Raw genomic sequence first — 21,293 nt, forward strand, 5'->3', positions numbered from 1 at the left:
GGAAAAGTCGGTTTGGTCACCCTTTAAGTCCTGGAAGCAGAGAAGTTGTCTGACCCCCAATTATTTGTGCCTCTTTTTACAATGTGGGGTACTTGATGCCTCACCTGTAAATCCTAGTTTCTATCCTAGGCTAAAGGGCAAATCCCACTTAACATCTGTTAGAGTTACATAACATCCTGCACATGGTTGTATCAAAAATTTAAACTAGGGCTTCCCTGGTGGCGCAGTGGTTGGGAGTCCGCCTGCCGATGCAGGGGACGCGGGTTCGTGCCTCTGTCCGGGAGGATCCCACATGCCGCGGAGCGGCTGGGCCCGTGGGCCATGGCCGCTGGGCCTGCACGTCCGGAGCCTGTGCTCCGTGGTGGGAGAGGCTGCAGAGGTGAGAGGCCCGCATACCGCAAAAAAAAAAAAAAAAAATTTAAACTATTCTCCCATTGTTGAACCTGAAGCTATGGTAGTCAGCCCTATTCACAAATATTCTGGGTTCCCTCTTCTTTCCAGTACATGGTAGGATTGCAATTTCCCATCCCTTGGAAGTTAGTGGTGACAATGTAACTTGTTTGGCTGCAAAATACGAGTAGAAGTAATGTGTGCCACCTCCAAAAGGAACCTCTGAAGAGCCAGCGCACAAATTGTCATGTTTCTTTTCCCTCTGCCCCAGAAATTGTAACGTTCATTGTGGCAAGCAGCCTCTAAAATGGCCCCCAATGATCCCCTTCTCCTGGTATTCAAGCCCTCATAATCCCCTCTCCTTGAATGTGCACTGAACCTGGTGACTTGCTTCTAATGAATAGAATATGACAAAAGTGATGGGATATCACTTCCAAGATTAGGTTACAAAAAGACTCTGGCTTCCATCACGCTTGGCCTCTACCCTCCACTGCTCCCTTAATCACTTTAAGAGCAGCCAGCTGCTTTGCTGTGAGATGTCCACGTGGTGCCTGCAGAGGACTGTGTGGTAAAGAGCTGATGTATCCCGCCTGGTAGGACCTGAGGCCTGCCAGCAGCCACATGAGTTAAGTTTGGAAATGGATTTTCTGAGGCCTGCCAATCATCACATAAGTGAACTTGGAAGCACGTCCTTCCTCTGTTGAGGCTTGAGATGACTGTAGCCCCAGCAGACACCTTGACTGCAGTCTTTTTTCTGTGTTTAATGAAGTTTATTTATTTATCTAGGCCATGTAGCATGGCTTACAGGATTTTAGTTCCCCAACCAGAGATTGAACCTGAGCCCTCGGCGGTGAAAGCGTAGAGTCCTAACCACTGGACCGCCAGGGAATTCCCAATTGCAGTCTTAAACGCCAGAGGATCCAGTGAAGCTACGCCCAGATTCCTGACCCACAGAAATTGCGACAAAATAAATGTTTCTTGTTTTAAGCCACTAAGTTCTGGAGTAATTTGCTATGCAGCAGCAGATAACAAATACATTCAAAATGGTTCCAGAGTGGGGCAACATGGAGCTGAGGCCCCAGCCTTTCCAGCCTGGGCAGGTAATATGGCTGAGAAACAAATCTTTGTACTTACAAGCCACTAAGTAGATTGGGAGGTTGGTTTAGTACTACACTAACCTTTGCAAATGTAAATAACACAATGATAAACATCTTTGTACTGAAGTCATTTACTAAATTTCTAATCATTTGCTTAGGACAAATTCATAGAAATGGAATTGCTCATTTAAATGGTATGACAGGGACTTCCCTCGTGGCGCAGTGGTTAAGAATCTGCCTGCCAATGCAGGGGACACGGGTTCGGTCCCTGGTCCAGGAAGATCTCACATGCCGAGGAACAACTAAGCCCGTGCGCCACGACTACTGAGCCTGTGCTCTAGAGCCTGCGAGCTACAACTACTGAGCCCGCATGCCACAACTACTGAAGCCTGCACACCTAGAGCCCATGCTCCGCAACAAGAGAAGCCACCACAATGAGAAGCCCGTGCACCACAACGAAGAGTAGCTCCCGCTCACCACAACTAGAGAAAGCCCGCGCACAGCAACGAAGACCCAAGGCAGCTAAAAATAATAAATAAATTTATTAAGTAAATAAAAAAATAAGTAAACGGTATGACATTTAAAGACTTTTAATGTACATTACGAACTAATGGTCCAAAAAGTTATGTTGATTTACATTTCCACCACTGAGGGGTAGTTTGATTCACCAAACCCTGACCAGTTTATTTACCTTTCAGTCATAACTTATGTGTCGATGAAAAAAACCTGTTCATTACCTCCGCCAAATTATCTTTTAAATATAATAGTTTCTAGCTCCCGGTACCACAGTCTTGGTTCGGGCCTTCATCATTCCTTATGTGGCCTACTGCAGTATTCTACTCAATGGCTTTGCTTTCTGCAATCAATGTGCCACTCAGCTTGCCTAAGTTATCCTTCAAAAAAATAGTAACCTGGTCATTAGTCTCCTTAAACTACTTCAATGCCAACCCGTGTATTAGTTATAATAGACTAAACTGCTATAACAAATAGATCTTACAGTGCACTGGCTCAGGAAAATAGAAGTCTGTCTCTTCCTCATTTCACAGTCTGGGCAGCTGGTCCATGTTGGTGGGTAGCTCTTTTCTGTGTGGTCATCAGCGACTGTCTTAGTCCATTCTGGCTGCTATAAAAAAATACCACAGACTAGGAGGCTTATAAACAAGAGAAATTTATTTCTCACAGTTCTGGGGGCTGGAAGTCTGAGATCAGGATGCCAGCATGGTCGGGTGAGGGCCCTCTTCAGGGTGGCAGACTCCTCCTTACATGGTGGAAGGGGCTAGTAAGCTCTGTGGGGCCTCTTTTTCTTTTTAAGGAAACATAAATAAGTGCACTGACATACCATATTCACAATGGAAAGTACCAATATTATAAAGATGGCAGCTGTGCCCACGTTACCTCCTAAATTCAGTTCTAATCAATAACTGAACAATGAAAACATTTTTCATCGCAGACATTTTCAAACTTCACAAAAAAGAATAGTGTAATGAACTCCATGTACCCATCAACCAGCTTTGACAGTTATCAACATTTTGGCAATCTTGTTATAATTACAGGGATTTAAGGGGAAATGTGTGTTATTTTCCTGGAGAATTTTAAATCAGGACCAGAAATCATCATGTCATTTTGCCTGTAATTACTATAGTTTGCATCACTAAGTACTTATTTTTTAAAGCCATAACTACTATTATCATACCTACACAAATGAATACTTATTCCTTAATATCATCTAACTTTCCATCCACATTCAGATTTCTCAGGTTGTATCCAAAGATGGCTTTTTACAGTTGGTGTATTTGAATCAGGATGTAAACAGTCCTTACGTTGCTTTTGTCCTTTAAGCCTCTTTGGCTGTGTAACAGCTTCCCTTCTTTTTATTTCCTGCAGTCTGTTTGTGCATGTGAAGGAAGGGATGTGGGTGGGTGCGTGTTCCAGTGGTATGTGTGTGGGGCCTCTTTTATAAAGGCATTAATCCCAGTCATGAGGGCTCTACCCTTATGACCTAATCCATTCCCAAAGGCCACACCTTCTACTACTATCACCTTGGTTATTAGGTTTTCAACATATGAATTTGGGGGCGGTGGGACACAAACGTTCAGACCATAGCAGTGACCCAGACTGACAGTGGCTCTGCCCTTTTCAACACATTGCTTCCAAAGTTGACACATTCCAGCCCCTAGAAGAGCACCTCCACTACTAAAACACCATCCTCTGTGGTCTGGACTCCAAGGCAATTGCCTCTTAACTGGTCTCCCTATTTGCCCTGTTGCCATCTCTACTATCCATTTCCCACACACAGAACTTTCCAAAAATAAACCAGACTATACTACTCTTCTGCTAAAAATGTTCAAAATCTTCAAAACCTTCCCATCACATTCAGAAGGAAATCTCACATAATCTGGCACCTGTCTAATGCACAAAACTCACCTTCACTGCTCTGCTCCAGCCACACTGGACTTCTTGCTGATTCTCCACAGGCCAGGCTCACTCTTGCCTCTGGACCCGTGCACAATCTTTCCAAGGCTCCCTCCTTTGCTGCATTCAGGTCTCTATTTAAAAGTCTCCTCTTCTCAGAGGACTTCCTTGGCCACTCCACCTTAGTTTCCTATGAATTCAATCACCTGACAGGTGTTGTTTTTTTTTTTTATGTTTTACTTATCAATACCTGGGGTTATTATATATTTGTTTGATTATTGTTTTTTGAGTTGAGTGCTGGCATCATGCCTTTTTTTGCTCACTGCTATATAATCAGTATACAGTCAGAACAGGGGTCAGCTCTGGTTTGCTGCCTGTTTTTTTCTTTTTTTTTGGCCGCACTGCACAGCATGAGGAATCTTATTTCCCCAATCAGGGATGGAACCCGTGCCCCTTGCAGTGGAAGCATAGAGTCTTGACCACTGGACTGCCAGGGAAGTCCCCTGCTCACTGTTTTTGTAAATAGTTTTATTAGAACACAACCACACTCGTTCGTTTACGTGTCTATGGCTGCTTTCATGCTATAGCAAAGTAGTTGTAACAGACTGTATTGCCCACAAAAGCCTAAAATATTTAATATCTAGCCCTTTACAGAAAAAGTTTGCCAACTCCTGATCTATAGCAATTAATAAGGACGTATCAGCTTTCTATTATTTGCTCAGTGGATCTTGTTCCATTCCTTTATTTTCCATCCTTTCTGTATGATTCTGCTTCAGTCTTCTTGTATGCAGTTTATACCTGGATTTTAAAAAACAATCTGGTGGTCTCTGAAAAAGTATGGATTTTTAAGCCCTTTCTGGTTAAAAGAAGGAGGAATGAAGAGTATTTCTTTTACCATCTTGATTAAAATATAATGAAGACAGAGAACCCTGATGCAAGAGAAACAGCTGCTCTGATCTTAAAGATACTTTCTACTGCTGCTGTGCTCTATGAAACGTCTTGCTCAAAAATCAGACTAAATCCCATCTCTGTCCAAAAGAAAGCAGTAACTGTTATACTGATTAAACACATTTACTACCTTCCTAGCTAATTTCTAGACTTGAAAAAATTATTTGAAGAAATTTTTTTTTTTTTTTTGCGGTACGCGGGCCTCACCGCTGTGGCCTCTCCCGTTGCGGAGCACAGGCTCCGGACGCGCAGGCTCAGCGGTCATGGCTCACGGGCCCAGCCGCTCCGCCGCATGTGGGATCTTCCCAGACCGGGGCACGAACCCGTGTCCCCTGCATCGGCAGGTGGACTCTCAACCACTGCGCCACCAGGGAAGCCCCATGAAGAAAACATTTTTTATAAGAGATAGTATTAGTTCATGAAATAATTTGACAATATCACCAATTTATCTTCTTTCTTCCTTCCTTTCTCCAGAAAGGCACCAGCTCTTTTGATTTGGGGTTAGGGATAGCACCTGATTATCTACCTTTTGCAATGTAAGTTATAAGGTGCTTCTGACATATTTATAAAAAAAAAAAAAAGAACGTTATTATTCCTTAGGAAAGGTGATTTAATCCATTTGCATTTATTGTGATTAGTGATATACTTTGACACATTCCTGCTGTTTTATTTTTGCTTTCCATTTACCATGCCTTTCCTTCATTGCTTTGGTTTTTCTTTCCTGTTTTCTATTGGAATTACAGCTCTCTTTTTCTCTCTAGTGATTTGCGGCCTAGTCTATTTCTTTCAGTGGTTAACCTTCAATTTTTAACATGCATATTCAACAAGGTATAAAGTTAGTATCTCTATCCTTTCCCAGATCAAGGATTTTATAACACTTTAGCCCTGATTCCTCCCACTTTTCCAACTTTATTCTCTAGAATATTCATTTTACCTTATTTCTAGCCCTCTCCCAAAGCAGTCATCATTTAAATTACTTACACCCAACATAAACTCAGCTTTACCAACTTGTTTACAACTTGTTTGTTCATCGATATTTCTTGCATCCTACTCTTCTCAGGTGGCTGATGTTAATGATGGTTTCTGAGGAAAATGAGATTTCAGGTGATATTTTCGTTGAGAGTTTTTTGGCCTTCTATATACATATACATATATATATATTAATAAGCAGGTATTATAAAAGCATTAAAAAATAAACCTATCTTCAAACTGGAAAAAAATCAACCTAATGTCCGTGTATAAACACTTAAACAGAGAAAAAATAGCATATTTCAGTGTTCCTGTTAAAAGGAAAAAAGTCAAAGTAAAAATATCTCAAAGTGTAACATTCTTGAGGGAAGGTGGGTGTGAAAAAGGATAATCTGCTTACATTATGTATGACTATTTTCAAACATTTCGGACTAGACAAAGGCACAGGCTTCCAACGAAGAAAAATGGGCTTCTGGGGATTTGAGATCATATTTGACCTGAGTGTAAATAACATTTTGGTTTTCTTCCTGCCAAAATCATGTTCTGGGGTTGAGGTCATACAGGAAAAGAATGAAGTCAATGGTAGAAAGCTCCCCATGTAGCAATTTTTATGTGTCCAGTACTAGAGTCCAGGTGTCAAAGAAGTCTGGAAATGTGAGAAAATAACTTTTTATTGTTGTTTTTTCAGATAAATGGTCATATCTCTAGCTTTAAATATAGAAGTACTTTGCCCACAAACATGTCTGAGGTTGAAAGAAAACATGTTAAACATATTATTTGAAAACATAACTAGTTATTGTTTGAAATTTTTTCTTGCAGCATTATTTACGATAGCCAAGACATGGAAGTAACCTAAGTGTCAATTGATGGATGAATGGATAAAGAAAATGTGGTATATACACAATGGAATATTACTCAGCCATAAAAAAGAAGGAAATCCTGCCATTTGCAACTACATGGATAGACCTGGAGGGCATTTTGCTAAGTTAAATAAGTCAGACAGAGAAAGACAAATACCATGTAATCTCACTTATATGTAAAATAAACAAAACAAAACCCAAACCCACAGATTACAGAGAACAAATTGGTGGCTGCCAAGGGCTGGGAGTGGGGGCTGGGCAAAGTGGGAGAGGGGGGTCAAAAGGTACAAACTTTAAACTTTCAGTTATAAAATAAGTAATAGGGATGTAATGCACAGCATGGTTAATAATTAATAATACTGTGTTTCATATTTGAAAGTTGCTGAGAGAGTAGATCTTAAAAGTTGTCATCACAAGAAAAAAATTTTAGTAACTGTGTGTGGTGATGGATTTTAACTAGACTTGTGCAGAACATTTTGCAATGTATACAAATATTGACTCATGTTGTACACCTGAGGCAAACATGATGTTACATGTCAGTTATATCTCAACTTTTTAAAAAAGATAGGGAATTCCCTGGTGGTCCAGTGGTCAGGACTCTGCACTTTCACTTCTGAGGGCATGGGTTCGATCCCTGGTTGGGGAACTAAGATCCCACAAGCCACACACACACCCCCCACAAAAAAAAAAAAAAAAAAAAGAAAGATAAATTGAGCAATATATTAAATATGTTCAAGAAAGTAAAACACTACAATAACTTGTGATCACAACAATCACCAACAACAGGGTCTTGGCAGATATAAGAGTCTTCCAATTATATGTAAATGTCTAGTACCCCTTATCCTATTTTATTCAATAAAAATATATATGTTTTATTAAAAGAACTTCAAATTCACTTGACTTTACATAAAAATAATTTGTATATTTGATTATTATTAGACATGATTTTCTGCACATCTCACAAATGTGAGCTCTAGACCCATGAAATGCATTAGAATTAGTGAGATTCATTATTTTGTTTTATTGCCTGACAATGACTTGGTTTAAATAGAAGAAAAAAATTTTTTCTTTGTTTCAACTTTTTAAACACCTATTTAATTTTGTTTCATTATGGTTCATACTTAGCTAATTATTTTACTCTATTAATTAAGAAAGGGAACAAATAGTTTAATTCAGAGCTCAGATCATAATACCAAATACTCATTCTAGCAGCAATGAGGCAGTTCCCACCCTTCAAGGGTGTCTGTCTTCTTGCTGCCTTAAACTTTACATTTGCTTAGATACTAACATTACTGCTAAAGTCAGGAGCTGAGAAAGAGCTAGGAGGGGAAGAGAAAATGTTAAATAAGGCAAAGTGACAGCTTTAAAGGGAAGTGAGAGAAAAGGCAGTCAAAATTGAAAAAAGATCCCTGAGTTTATAATTAATTTACATATATACTTCTGTGGTTTGCCAAGTGATTTGGTGTGACTACCTAAGTTTAATTAGCATACAGTCTCAGAATGAAAACTCTGTAAGACAAGGCTTCACTTAGATTTGATGGATATTCAGAAAATCACTCTCATTCATGTCTTTGTCATCATCACCCTGCAAAAATGTTAATGAGGGAAAACAATTCCAAGTTCACACATATAATCCCAAAACTTATGCTTACAAGAGAAAACCTGATTTTGTGAATATAGGTTCAAGCTCAATGCAGTACCTAAGCTTCAACCAAGTCTGAAGAAAGGGTTTAAAGACTCATATTAGCAAGCAACACTTAAAGTGAAATACAGACTTTTCACTTAAATCATTGTGAGTTCATGTGTCTTTAAAGGGAATACACAGAATTTATGTAATGTCAAATTATAAAAGAACTGCTAAGAAGTTCAAGGAAGCAGAAACACTTTTCAATATAGCTTGATATGATACCTATGGTAGTCACCTGGAAATTTCCAAACAAGCCTGAGATATCTCTGAATTGATTTCCTAAACAAAAAGGTAATAATTGATTTTAATAATAATATAGACAATTTAATTTTATTTTAATCAATAATATTGATTTTAATAATTTCCTTCCAGAGGTCTCACAAAGTATTATGACACCTAATTTTTCTAAACTAAGTACCCCAGTTATATACTGCTTTAGGTTCACTCCTACTTATGTAGCCACTCCAGTAAAATAGGATGGATTTTATTTATGACTATTTATCTGGAGAAATGCCTCTTTCCCTATACTAAGTGCTTAGAGTAATACAGAACACAGCTGTTTTCTTTCTTAAGTGTCCGGTTAATCAGGATTAAATACACACACGCACATACACACACATGCACACACACACATTGTGCACAGAGAAGAAAACATATTACACAATGTCTTCAGCTGAGCAGAGCAGACGACTTCATAACTGTCCCTGACTATTATTTAAGAGGAGGCTCAAGAAGGCTCAGTAACAACTGCTGTAACTATTCATAAGTGCCACGAAATGGTTAGAGATCAAGTTCATAGCACTGACCTTCATCCTACATAATAAACCGTATTATTTCATTTATATTTGGCAATCTGGTTACGGTGATTTTAGGCTTTGAAGAGACAATGATGGTGTTTCCCAGAGATCTTAATAGATATAATTTTAGAAGGGGTTCAAGTTTTATTTATACATTTTTTATTGTATCAAAATATACAGAACATAAAATGTACTATCTAAACCATTTTTAAGTGTACAATTCATTGGCATTAAGTACGTTCACAATGTTATGCAACCATCGTTACAACAGATAAAATTTTGTATAATGTGCATAGCATATATTTCAAACCCATGGTTATACAAATTTCTTAAGCAATGCAGACATTTGTATAAATTGTGTAAAAATCATAAATCAGGGGCAGTGTACACATGCAATTATAGTCAGTCTGATGCCTTAATTATTCAATTTTTTCACAACTTCCTCAGTTTTACTGTAAAGTTTTCTGTAGCTCAAAATTTTCTGCAATCTTTTCAATAAAATTAGTAATATCACTTACAGAACATGAATTTCAGAACATGCTTTTCCACATTTATTCAACTGATAGGGTTTTTCTCATGATGAATTCTTTGCTGCTTCAGTAAAAGGCTAATTTTAAGTTTTCTCACATTTACAAAGCTCCCTTGTTTTTATGACTTCTTTGATGGAGAATAAGATGTGTCTTCTAGTTAAAAGATTTCGCACATGTGTTGCATTTATTTTGTTGCTCTGCTGTGAGTTGAGTAATGTTTAAGGAGATGTGATCTCTTGATGAAGGCTTTGCCACATTCAGTGCACCCGTGGGGTTTCTCGCCTGTATGAATTCTCTGATGCATGACCAACACTGATGAGTCTGCAAAGGCTTTGCCACATTCTCTGCATCGGTACGGTTTCTCGCCTGTATGGATTCTGGAGTGTTTATAAAGGGATGAACTGTACCTGAAGCTTTTCCCACACTCCTTACATTCAAATGAGTTCTCGGGTGTGTGCGATTTCACATGCTGAGTAAAGGAAGAGTTCCAGGTGAATGATTTCCCACATTGACCACATTCATAAGGCTTCTCTCCAGTGTGGAGTCTCTGATGGACCACGAGTTGTGCTTTATGCGTAAAAGCTTTCCCACAATCACTGCACACAAAGGGTCTCTCTCCACTATGAATTTTTTGATGAGCTGCAAGGTGTCCCTTACTGTTAAAGGCTTTCCCACAGTCACTGCATTCAAAGGTTATTTTTTTCCTTGTATGCTTTTTTTCATGTCTAATGAGATGAGACTTCTTTTGGAAGGCTTTCCCACATTCACTGCACCCAAAGGTTTTTTTCCTTCTGTGCTTTTTTTCATGTCTAATAAGACACAACTTGTTTTTGAAGGCTTTTCCACATTCCTTGTATTCATGAGAGTTTTCTCTGATATAACTTTTATTATAACTAAGAAAGTATAAGTTAGGTTGCAAACACTTTCCATTTGATTCACATTTATGCTGTTTTTCTCTTGAAGAAATAAAATTTATATTCAGATTACAATTTTGGACTGTCTCATTGGTCAGTGTTTTCTTGAAGGTGAACATACCTTGGTTCAAAAAACTGTCTTTGCTTCCTTCTCCTTCCTGTCCCTCTAGCTCATCATCAAGTAAGCAGATAACTTCTAAAAAGGAGTAAAATGAAACATTCTCAGTTACTCCTTCCAATATCATGTAATAGAAAGAAATTTTTAAAGTCTATGTTTTAGGGCAAGGATGCCTATTCTGACCACTTCTAGTCAACATAGTACTAAAGTCCTAGCTAGACCAATTAGGTAAGAAAAAGAAAAAAAACATCCAAATGGGGAAGGAAGAAGTAAAAGAATCTCTGTTCATTGATGATATGATCTTGTATTCAGAAAACCCTAAAGATTCCATGAAAAAACTGTTAGAACTAATAAATTCACCAAAGTTGTAGGATACAAAATCAACATACAAAAATCAGTTGTCTTTCTATACCCTAAAAGCAAACAATCTGAAAAGGAAATTAAGAAAACAATCCATTTACAATAGCATCAAAAAGAATAAAATAAACTTAACCAAGGAGATGAAAGACCTGTACACTGACAACTACAAAACACTTCTGAAAGAGATTAAAGAAAACACAAATAAATGGAAAGACATTTTCCATTTTCTGTGTTCATGGACTATTGTTAAAATGTCCCAAATGTACCCAAATGTATCTACAGATTCAGTGCAAGCCCAGTGGAATTTTTTGCAGAATTTGAAAAAGCAATTCTAGGGGCCTTCCCTGGTGGTGCAATGGTTAAGAATCATCCTGCCGGGACTTCCCTGGTAGCACAATGGTTAAGAATCCGCCTGCCAACGCAGGGGACATGGGTTCAAACCCTGGTCTGGGAAGATCCCACATGCTGCGGAGCAACTAAGCCTGTGTGCCACAATTACTGAGCCTGCACTCTGGAGCCTGTGAGCCACAACTACTGAGCCCATGTGCCACAACTACTGAAGCCCACGTGCCTAGAGCCCATGCTCTGCAACAAGAGGAGACACCCCAATAAGAAGCCCGCGCACTGCAACGAAGAGTAGCCCCCGCTCGCCACAACTTGAGAAAGCCCGTGCACAGCAATGAAGACCCAATGCAGCCAAAAATCAATAAATAAAATAAATAAATTTATATATATATAAAAAAGAAGAATTCACCTGCCAATGCAGGGGACAAGGGTTCGAGCCCTTGTCTGGGCTCGCACAGCAACAAAGACCCAATGCAGCCAAAAATAAATTTAAAAATAAATTAATTAACTAAAAAAAAAAAAAAAGAAAGAAAAAGCAATTCTAAAATTCATATGGAACCATGAAGGACTCCCAAGAGCCAAAACAATCTTGAGAAAGAAAAATGCAGCAGGCCTCACATTTCCTGTCTTGAAACCACATCACAAAGTTACAGTAATCAAAACTGTACTTTATGGTACTGGCATAAAGACAGACATATAGACCAACAGAAAAGAATAGAGATCCCAGAAGTAAGCCCACACATATATGTTCTTCAAGAAGTGTGCCAAGACAACACAATGGGGAAAGAATAGTTTCTTCAACAAATAGTGCTGGGAAAACCAGATACCCACATGTAAAAGAGTGAAATTGGACCCCAATCTTACACGACAAACAAGAATCAACTCAAAATGTATTAAAGACTTAAACATAAGATCTGAAACTATAAAACTCCTAGAAGAAAAGATAGGGGAAAACTTCAGAATATTGGTGCTCACAATGATTTCTTGGATAGGGAACCAAAAGCACTGACAACAAGAGCAAAAATAGACAAGTGGTACTACAGTAAACTAAAAAGTTTCCATCAAGAAAAGGAAACAATTAATAGAGTGAAAAGGCAACCTACAGAATGGGAAAAATTATTTTAAAAACATATATTGGATAAGTCGTTAATATCCAAAATATATAAGGAACACTTACAACTCAATAGCAAAAAACGGGCAAAGAACTTTAATGGACATTTCTCCAAAGGAGACATACAAATGGTCAACAGGTATATGAAAAGATGCTCAACATCACTAATCATCAGGAAATTGCAATTCAAAACCACAATAAGATATCACCTCACACCTGTTAGGATGTCCATTATTAAAAAAATAATAATAATAACAAGTGTTGGCAAGAATGTGGAGAAATTAGAACTCTGGTACACTGTTGGTGTGCATGTAAAATGGTACAGCCACTATGGAAAATGGTATGGAGTTTCCTCAAAATATCAAAAATTGAACCACCATATGATCCAGCAATCCCACTTCTGGGTATTTATCAAAAAAATTGAAAACAGGATTTCCTAGAGATATTAGCACTCCTGTGCTCACTGCAGCATTATTTGCAATAGCCAAGAGTTGGAAACAATCTAAATGTCCACTGACAGATGAATGGATAAAGGAAATATGGTATATACATACTTTAAAAAAGAAGGAAATCCTTCATATGATACAACATGGATGAACCTCAAGGACATTAGGCTAAGTGAAATCAGCTAGTCACAGAAGGACAAAAACTGCATGATAGCACTTACATAAGGTATATAAAATAGTCAAACCTATATAAGCAGAAAGTAGAGTAGTGGTTGCCAGGGGCAGGGAGGAGTGGGAAATGGCGAGTTGTTCAATGGGTTTAGAATTTCAGTCCTGCAAGATGAGGAAGTTCTAGAGATCCCCTGTACACCAATGTGCATACAGTTAACCATATTGTACTATACACTTAAAAGTTTGCCAATGAGGGTAAGTTTCATATTATGCATTTTTTTCTACCACACACATGCAAAAAGTCTCTGGTTTCAGGTCTAGTCTCCCATTCTGGACTACAAAACGAAAAAGAGATGGGTATTTGTCCTGCCCTGGGCATTAAGAAGAAACTGCTGAAATGGAGGCTTCTGGAAAACAATAATGAGAACAAGTAGCTTTTTCTATTTATAAATATGACTTTCCATTCTGTGAAAAATGGTAAAACAGGTACAAAGTAATGTTATAACAGTGACAAAGAAAGTTAAAAAGGGCTCTTAACAAGGATGCAGAGTAGCTCTGAGAATGGGGAGAGCCATTTCAGAGGAATGAATGAGGAGGGTAACCAGGGGAACAAGGAGATAAAGGCATTCTGAGAAATGAGAAGAGCTAGACTGGGTTGGGGAAATTTGACCAAGTCAAAATCTACAACATCTAAGAATTAAGTTATCCTGTTAGGATGCTCCCGAGTCTCCTTCACACACTTCTCCTTCTCCTTCCTCATCCTGCACACAACCACCAAAGAACTGTCAAGCCATTAACTCCCTTTTACCTATAGGCACTTTCCTATATCCTCTCTAGCCACCCAAGCCACAGTTGAGGACTATTTGTAGAAAGTTCTCCAACTCCACTTCTAGCTAGGATTCATTCTCCAATGCCTACACATACCCAGGAACACAGAGGCTCAGCAGAACGTTGAAAAGAGACCAGATGTCAATTCTTTTGCTTCTATCATCAGTTATTTCTACTACTTGATAAGAATTTTTCCTGATAAATAATCCTATTTTTTTTATAACCTCTTTCAACCTTCCAGATGTACTAGCCTCCAAAACTCTGCTTTGCCCCTGACACCACACTCTTTAACTCAAATTTCACATTTTGGTTTCCACACATACAGATTCCATTATTTCTGGGGATCTGAACCATAAGACTGCTAGGCTTTACCAACTTTTGCCTTTATATACTGTGTGGTTAAGAAAGTTAACTCTGACTACTGTTACCATGGTGCCACACCGTGTCCAAAACAACATAATCACTGCTCAAAACCCTACAAATGCTAAGTCCACTGATATAATAATGTTAGGGAAAATGGAGGAGAAGGCAATTCTTCACTGTTTCTGAGATTGCCTTCCATCAAGGGAGAACCTTATTAGTGTAACAATTGGACTCTTACCTCATTCCTTATTTCTCAAATAAACACAATCTGATTACATTATTAGAAACAGATGTATGGAAAGATCTGCCACCATGTTGAGGAGGGAAGAAGAATGAGGATTCTAGGGACTGAGAGAACCAACAAGCACTTCGATGGAACAGGCAGCGCGAGGAGCCAGAGCGGAGAGGAAGGACATCCTCCCACACAAGAGCTGAGAAACAGAAAGAGCGGCCACGTGGAAGAGTGGAAGTGAAGGTGTCACCTGGGGATCTGAGGATGTTGTGTCAGGTGTACCCAGTCACTTTCAAAGGTGTGTGGTTTTAAGACGTGCTTCCTGAAAAGTATTTCAGAGGTGCCTGTCCCTCACTCACCAACTGGGATCTCAGTTCCAGAGACTCCCATCTACCTGCTTTCTCTGACTCACCTGGAGAGCGCCAACGTGGGTTCTCTCCCTCCACCATCCATGGCTCTTGTCCTTGCTCCACCTTGAAGATCACTTTTGTTTTGGTGACTGGACACCCTGTTCATGGGAAACAACACAACTGGGGACAAAGTGCTAGGAACAAACGACTACCTCACAATTTGGGTTTGCCTCCTGGAGTCTTAGGGCCTGTGAAGATAACATGCTTTAGAACAGAAAAGACCCTTCTTCATTTGGGAGGCAGAAACATTAAACATACTACCTGATCCCCAAAGGGGATTATGAATCTTTGACCGGACTAAGCTGATGGCGCAGTGGTTAAGAATCCGCCTGCCAATGCAGGGGACAAGGGTTTGAGCCCCAGTCCGGGAAGATCCCACATGCCGAGAAGCAATGAGGCCCGTGCACCACAACTACCAAGCCTGCTCTCTAGAGCTCGCAGCTGTAACTACTGAGCCCATGTGCCACAACTACTGAAGCCCACGCGCCTAGAGTCCATGCTCCGCAACAAGAGAAGCCACCACAATGAGAAGCCCACGCACCGCAACGAAGAGAAGCCCCTGCTCGCCACACTAGAGAAATGGAAAGCCCGCACGCAGCAAAGAAGACCCAACACGGCCATAAATAGATAAACAGAAATAGCAAAAACAAAGAAAAAGATTCTTTGACCACTAAAATTCAGGGTCAAACTTACTAATGCTTCAGAATGTTCACAGGTTTCTCAAGTCTTAAAGGAAGGGTACTATTAGTATATCCTGAGTTACACAGGGAAGTTGTCCTTACCCACTGAGATGAGGTTTTTAAAGTTCTCCAGCAACACATCCCAATACAGCTTCCTCTGAGAATATCCCAGCAGCTGCCACTCCTCCAGGGTGAAGTCCACGGCCACATCCTGGAATGTCACTGATCCCTGTAATAGTACATTCATCTTCGACCTGAAGTGAGCACCACTGGGGCACGTGGAGGAGATTCTGACCAATTCCTCTAATTATGTTCATATGTTCAGAGTTTGCAGTAAGTTACCTAGAATAACTAAAAACTATGTACTTGATTTAGAATTAAAATTTGTGATAGAAGAAAATCATATTAAAACTGTCCCACTGGGCTTCCCTGGTGGCGCAGTGGTTGAGAGTCCGCCTGCCGATGCAGGGGACACAGGTTCCTGCCCCGGTCTGGGAAGATCCCGCGTGCCGCAGAGCAGCTGGGCCTGTGAGCCATGGCCGCTGAGCCTGCGCGTCCGGAGCCTGTGCTCCGCAACGGGAGAGGCCACAACAGTGAGAGGCCCGCGTACCGCAAAAAAAAAAAAAAACTGTCCCACTATATACATATACACACATACGTATATATACATACGTATACGTACATATATATGGAGAGAGGGAGAGGAAGAGAAGGAATAAGATAATACTAAGTTCACTGAGCATTGTCTTGGCCTCATGTATTCTGCTTATACAAAGGGACACTGAAAAACAGTCATATGAAAACGGCTACTCATTTATGATAAATCATCAAATTTTTTTCTTTCACGATAAGTTCCAAGAAAATCTTTATCTATGGAATTGTTATACCTTATTCTCTAGGTCATGGCCAATAACTTCACTGATTGGGTATCCTGTTTTTATGAGTGCCAAGATTAAGCATAAATTTGCATCTCAACATTACAAAGTATGTGCAGACCCTATGGCCTCTATATCAATTTTCTAATTTTTCTTCAATTTAAATTTCAATCTATATTTTTCCCATTTATATTCTTACCTATTAATACTTTCCCACTTTAATATATGGAGCTTTACAAGTCACTTCAAATTCACCAGAAAGCAAAGTGGAATTTGAATGAATAAATGGATGGATAGACGTATGGATGGATGGATATCTTGCCTGGAAGTTGGTCGCTTTCTGTGGCTCATGAGAAAGGACACCGATATACGAAAACAAGACAGGGGGAGTCCCCTGCCTTTCCAGCCTATAAATAAGTACCTATGTGCCAGCTACAAAAAAGGCTACTGGGGGAAGAATGACCTGTCAAACAAGCAGGGAAGTCCATGTTATATAGAAAGACCAACTTGTCCACTTTTAATCCTGATATGATCACAGGAAACTTGGATAAGGATGGTCTCTCTTGGGTAGATGTATACATTTCTGCCCATTGATCTATTACAATTTATTGTTAATTTCTGATCTAGTGATTTCTTTTCTCCCAGAAACTTATCCCAAAGAAATAAAAATTGATGGATATGAAGATTAAAAGCCTGAGTTCTAGAGCCAGGCAACCGAGTTCAAATTCAGCTACTCCACTTACTAGCAGCAATGACCCTCAGAAAGTCACTTAACTACTCTATACCTCAGTTTTCTTATCCGCAAAATGCTGATGATAATAGTACACACATCATAGGATTTTTATGAGGATTAAATAAGTGAATACATGGAAACCACTCAGAACAATATGTGGTAAGCACTCAATAAGACTGTGACTATTTTTAAAAATAAAAAAGGGGAGAAAGGGAGAGATGAAAAATGTTTTTATATCATTGCTTATAATATGAAAACACAGATAATAGCTTAACTGTCCATTAACAGTATTGATTAAAAAAAAAGATGCTGTAGAAAGATATTGCTTTGGAAAGAGGTTCCATTTATATTTGTAGGTGAAAAAAGTACGTTAAAATATATAACATGGGGGCTTCCCTGGTGGCGCAGTGGTTGAGAGTCTGCCTGCCAATGCAGGGGACACGGGTTCGTGCCCCGGTCCGGGAAGATCCCACATGCCGCAGAGCAGCTGGGCCCGTGAGCCATGGCCGCTGAGCCTGCGTGTCTGGAGCCTGTGCTCCGCAATGGGAGAGGCCACAACAGTGAGAGGCCTGCGTATCGCAAAAAAAAAAAAAAAAAAAAAAAAATATATATATATATATATATAACATGATCCTCCCCTCCCCTTTTAAAAGAATATGTATGCAGATACAGAGACACACAAGCTTGGTGGTCTCTGCAAATAAATAATAGCTATTTACCAAAATGTAAATAATTGTTATTTAGGGTTGTAAAGACAGCAGAATCATATGTAACTTCTATTTTATTTTTTTACATATTTGTACTTTCTAAGTGTTTACACTGTATTATTTTTTCAAATACATACATATACACATACATGTAAATATATACAGTTTAAAAATATACATGTAAAATTTAAACAAAGGTCTATAATGCCCTACAACATCTTGGTTCCACCTCTTCTAACCTCATCTGCTTCAATCCTTCAAGCACCCTCCTATAGTCACTCTGATCAGACATTCAGCTTTCTTGCTCTTCCTCCAAAATACCAAGGATGATTACTCAGGATTTCTGCACATCTCTTCTGCCTGGGCTGTTCTCCCACAGGGAAAAATCGAGATACTGCACAGCTCACTCTCTAAATTCCTTCAGGTCTCTGCTTACAGGTCACTTAGCAGTGAGGCTTTTCTTGACAACCTCAGATAAAAGAGCTTCCTTGCTCATGGTCACCACCACTCTGTACACCCTTACTCTGTCTTTTTCTCCATTGCACCTACTATCAAATGACAGATTGTGTATCTGTTTGATTTTTGTTTCTCTACCTCCATGAAAAACATAGATTCTATTTTGCTCACTGTGGAGCACCAAGTAGCAGAATGGTGTTTGGTCCACAATAGACACTCAGCAAACATTTGCTGAATGACTCAAACTCCTTGTTACATGTTTTCAAAAGAAACTTATTAAGCAACTTTGGCCCAGCTGAACTGTGATGCAGAGGACTTCCCTGGCAGGCGAGTGGTTAAGACTCCACACTTCCACTTCAGGGGGCACCCGTTCAATCCCTGGGCAGGGAACTAAGATCCTGCATGCCGCTGCGGTGCGGCAAAACTTTTAAAAATTTTTATTATTTTTATTTTTGGCTGCACTAGGTCTTTGTTGCTGCCCGTGGGCTTTCTCTAGTTGTGGCAAGTGGGGGCTACTCTTCATTGCAGTGCACGGGCTTCTCATTGCGGTGGCTTTTCTTGTTGCAGAGCACGGGCTCTAGGCACGCAGGCTTCAGTAGTTGTGGCACAGGGACTCAGTAGTTGTGGCACACGGGTTTAGTTGCTCCGCGGCATGTGGGATCTTCCCGGACCAGGGCTCGAACCCGTGTACCCTGTATTGGCAGGCGGATTCTTAACCACTGCACCACCAGGTAAGACCCGTGGCAAAACTTCTGAACTGTGATGCAGGAAAAAGAACAGTCTGGGAATTGAAGACTGGATTTCAGGCCTGACTCAGCCACTAACAAGCTGTGGGACTCTAGCACTCAATTGCCATCTCCTTAAAATGAAGAAGCAGAACCAGAAGACTCCGAAAAGTCCTTCTAGCATCTTGAGGCTGTCATTACTCTGTAAACTAGTTCTGCATTTAGGTAAGGGGAGAAAGGGAATCAGCATAACCCCAAAGGGCAAATATGACAACTAAAATAGTTAAGGAGCCAGCTTAATTGTGAAGGAAGCAATGAGGAAGGAAACGCACTGGTGTGAATGTGTGTTTGTGAGAGCCTGAGAGAGAGAGAAAGAGAGAGGGGGACTGAATAAATGTGTTTAGGAAAGCAGCAGAATTTCTTCTGTAGTAGCTCTTGATTCTTCTTTCCCTTGACCATACCCTCATTCTCCTCCTGTGAGTTTCATTTTCCTGTGGAGCCTGACCACATAAAGCCATACTTCATTTTCTGTAATTCTCACCTCTTTCCTCAAACATTTGGGACAACACCTCCATAAACACAGTCCTTGATGGTACTTACATGTAATGCCATGAGTCAAGCCCTACTCTCACTAGATAGTAGAGACAGAAGTTGATTCTTGTCTCAACTGAAATGGGGTAAAAATGTCACAGGTCAGGAGAGCCTCTTCCCGGGGTTAATCTGATGGAGAAGCAACACTCCTTCAACAGGAACCTTCACGTTGGGCCGCGATTCTTTAAACTCACCATCCTGTGGCCCTAGGTTGGCTTTTTGTAGATTTTAACCAGGGCCGCTGGAAACTGAAACAGGCAGGAATACGCAAGAGGGACCCTCAGGTTCAATTACACAGTCTTCCTGCAGAGACACCAAGAGTTCTCTCAATAACAATGATCACAAGTTGAAGTTCATTTAGCATTCACTCCTCAAGAAGAATACAAACTAACTCTTTGTTTTAGGCAAAGTACTATGTTGCAAAAATAATGAAATTTGGGTAAAATGGCACTGAGTTTGAATACTCGCTCCTCCACTAACTAGCTGTGTGATTTGAAGCAGCTTCACACCTCCCTGTAAAACGATGAGTACACTTACAAAGTCATCGTGATAAACAAATGCCAATACTTTAAAATAATGTGCTTAACAGTGTCTGGCACTGGCTGTATTGATTCTCTTCCCCGCCGCTTTGAAGGGGTTTACTGCCTTCGGCGAGTCAAAAATCTTGTGGAATGAGATGAGTTACGGTTCAACGCACAGGCGGGGGCTCCCTACGCGGGCCGCACTACCTACAGCACAGCAACGCAGATTGGCCCGCCACGCCCCAGCCAGACCTGAGCAGAAAGGAGCCCAGCCCTTACTCGGCTTCCTCTGAGCCAAATGCCCCCGCGCATAGGAGTTACCTACAATTTTGCTTTCTTCACATGAACTGAGAAGCCGGTCTCTGCTCTCCACCTGTCCCTCAAGCCCTTCTAGCTCACCCGCCACTCAGTACTGAAACACATGGAGGAACGAAAACACTTCCTGAGGTCCCCACTGCGCGTGTGCGGAAGTAGTGACCCACCCAGACCCTCCCCCCAGGGTTCTCTGAGGAAATCCACCAGAGACTACATTTCCCATAAGGCTCCTGGAGTTTATGTCCGTAAGGCCTCAGGGACTTCCTCTTCATCTAGCGGAGATTTCTAGTTTGATGTAGTTTGGGCTTCATGGAGAATCATATTGAAAGGAAAAGTGTACGTAATTTTTACTGATTAATATAAACGTGACATATAGAAAACATATGCCATATAGACGTGGTAAATAGAAAACAGTAATTTATTTAAAGGAAGAGTTTCTTCTTTCATTTTATTTTTAAAAAGAATTAAACTTAGTAACACTGTAATAACATATCATCTGTAAATAGTTTTAAAATCTAAACTATGTAAATTAATATATTAGATCCCTGTTAAAAAGGTTTTTAGTTTCAGACAGCTTAGTTATGAGTATATTTCAAAGCTTTATTACAATCTAGCTGTAAGGGAACAGCAAGACGGCAATTTCAAGTTTCACTCAGGGAAAAGAGTTTATATAGGAAAAGAGAAGGGTTACATAATCGTTGG

General features: G+C 40.0%; 1 protein-coding gene across 1 annotated transcript; it reads right to left on the reverse strand.

The window, feature by feature from the left end:
• Positions 1 to 9,298: 9,298 nt before the first annotated feature.
• ZNF684 (zinc finger protein 684) lies at positions 9,299 to 19,940 on the reverse strand. Its single transcript, XM_060307242.1, is given in 5 exon segments — positions 9,299 to 9,889; positions 9,891 to 10,800; positions 14,991 to 15,086; positions 15,771 to 15,897; positions 19,765 to 19,940. Coding segments are annotated over 5 exon segments (1,245 nt in total). The 5' UTR covers positions 19,777 to 19,940; the 3' UTR covers positions 9,299 to 9,789.
• Between the last annotated feature and the right edge of the window lie 1,353 nt (positions 19,941 to 21,293).

Source organism: Globicephala melas, chromosome 1, assembly GCF_963455315.2.
Source record: "Globicephala melas chromosome 1, mGloMel1.2, whole genome shotgun sequence".
Classification (NCBI taxonomy): Eukaryota; Metazoa; Chordata; class Mammalia; order Artiodactyla; family Delphinidae; genus Globicephala; species Globicephala melas.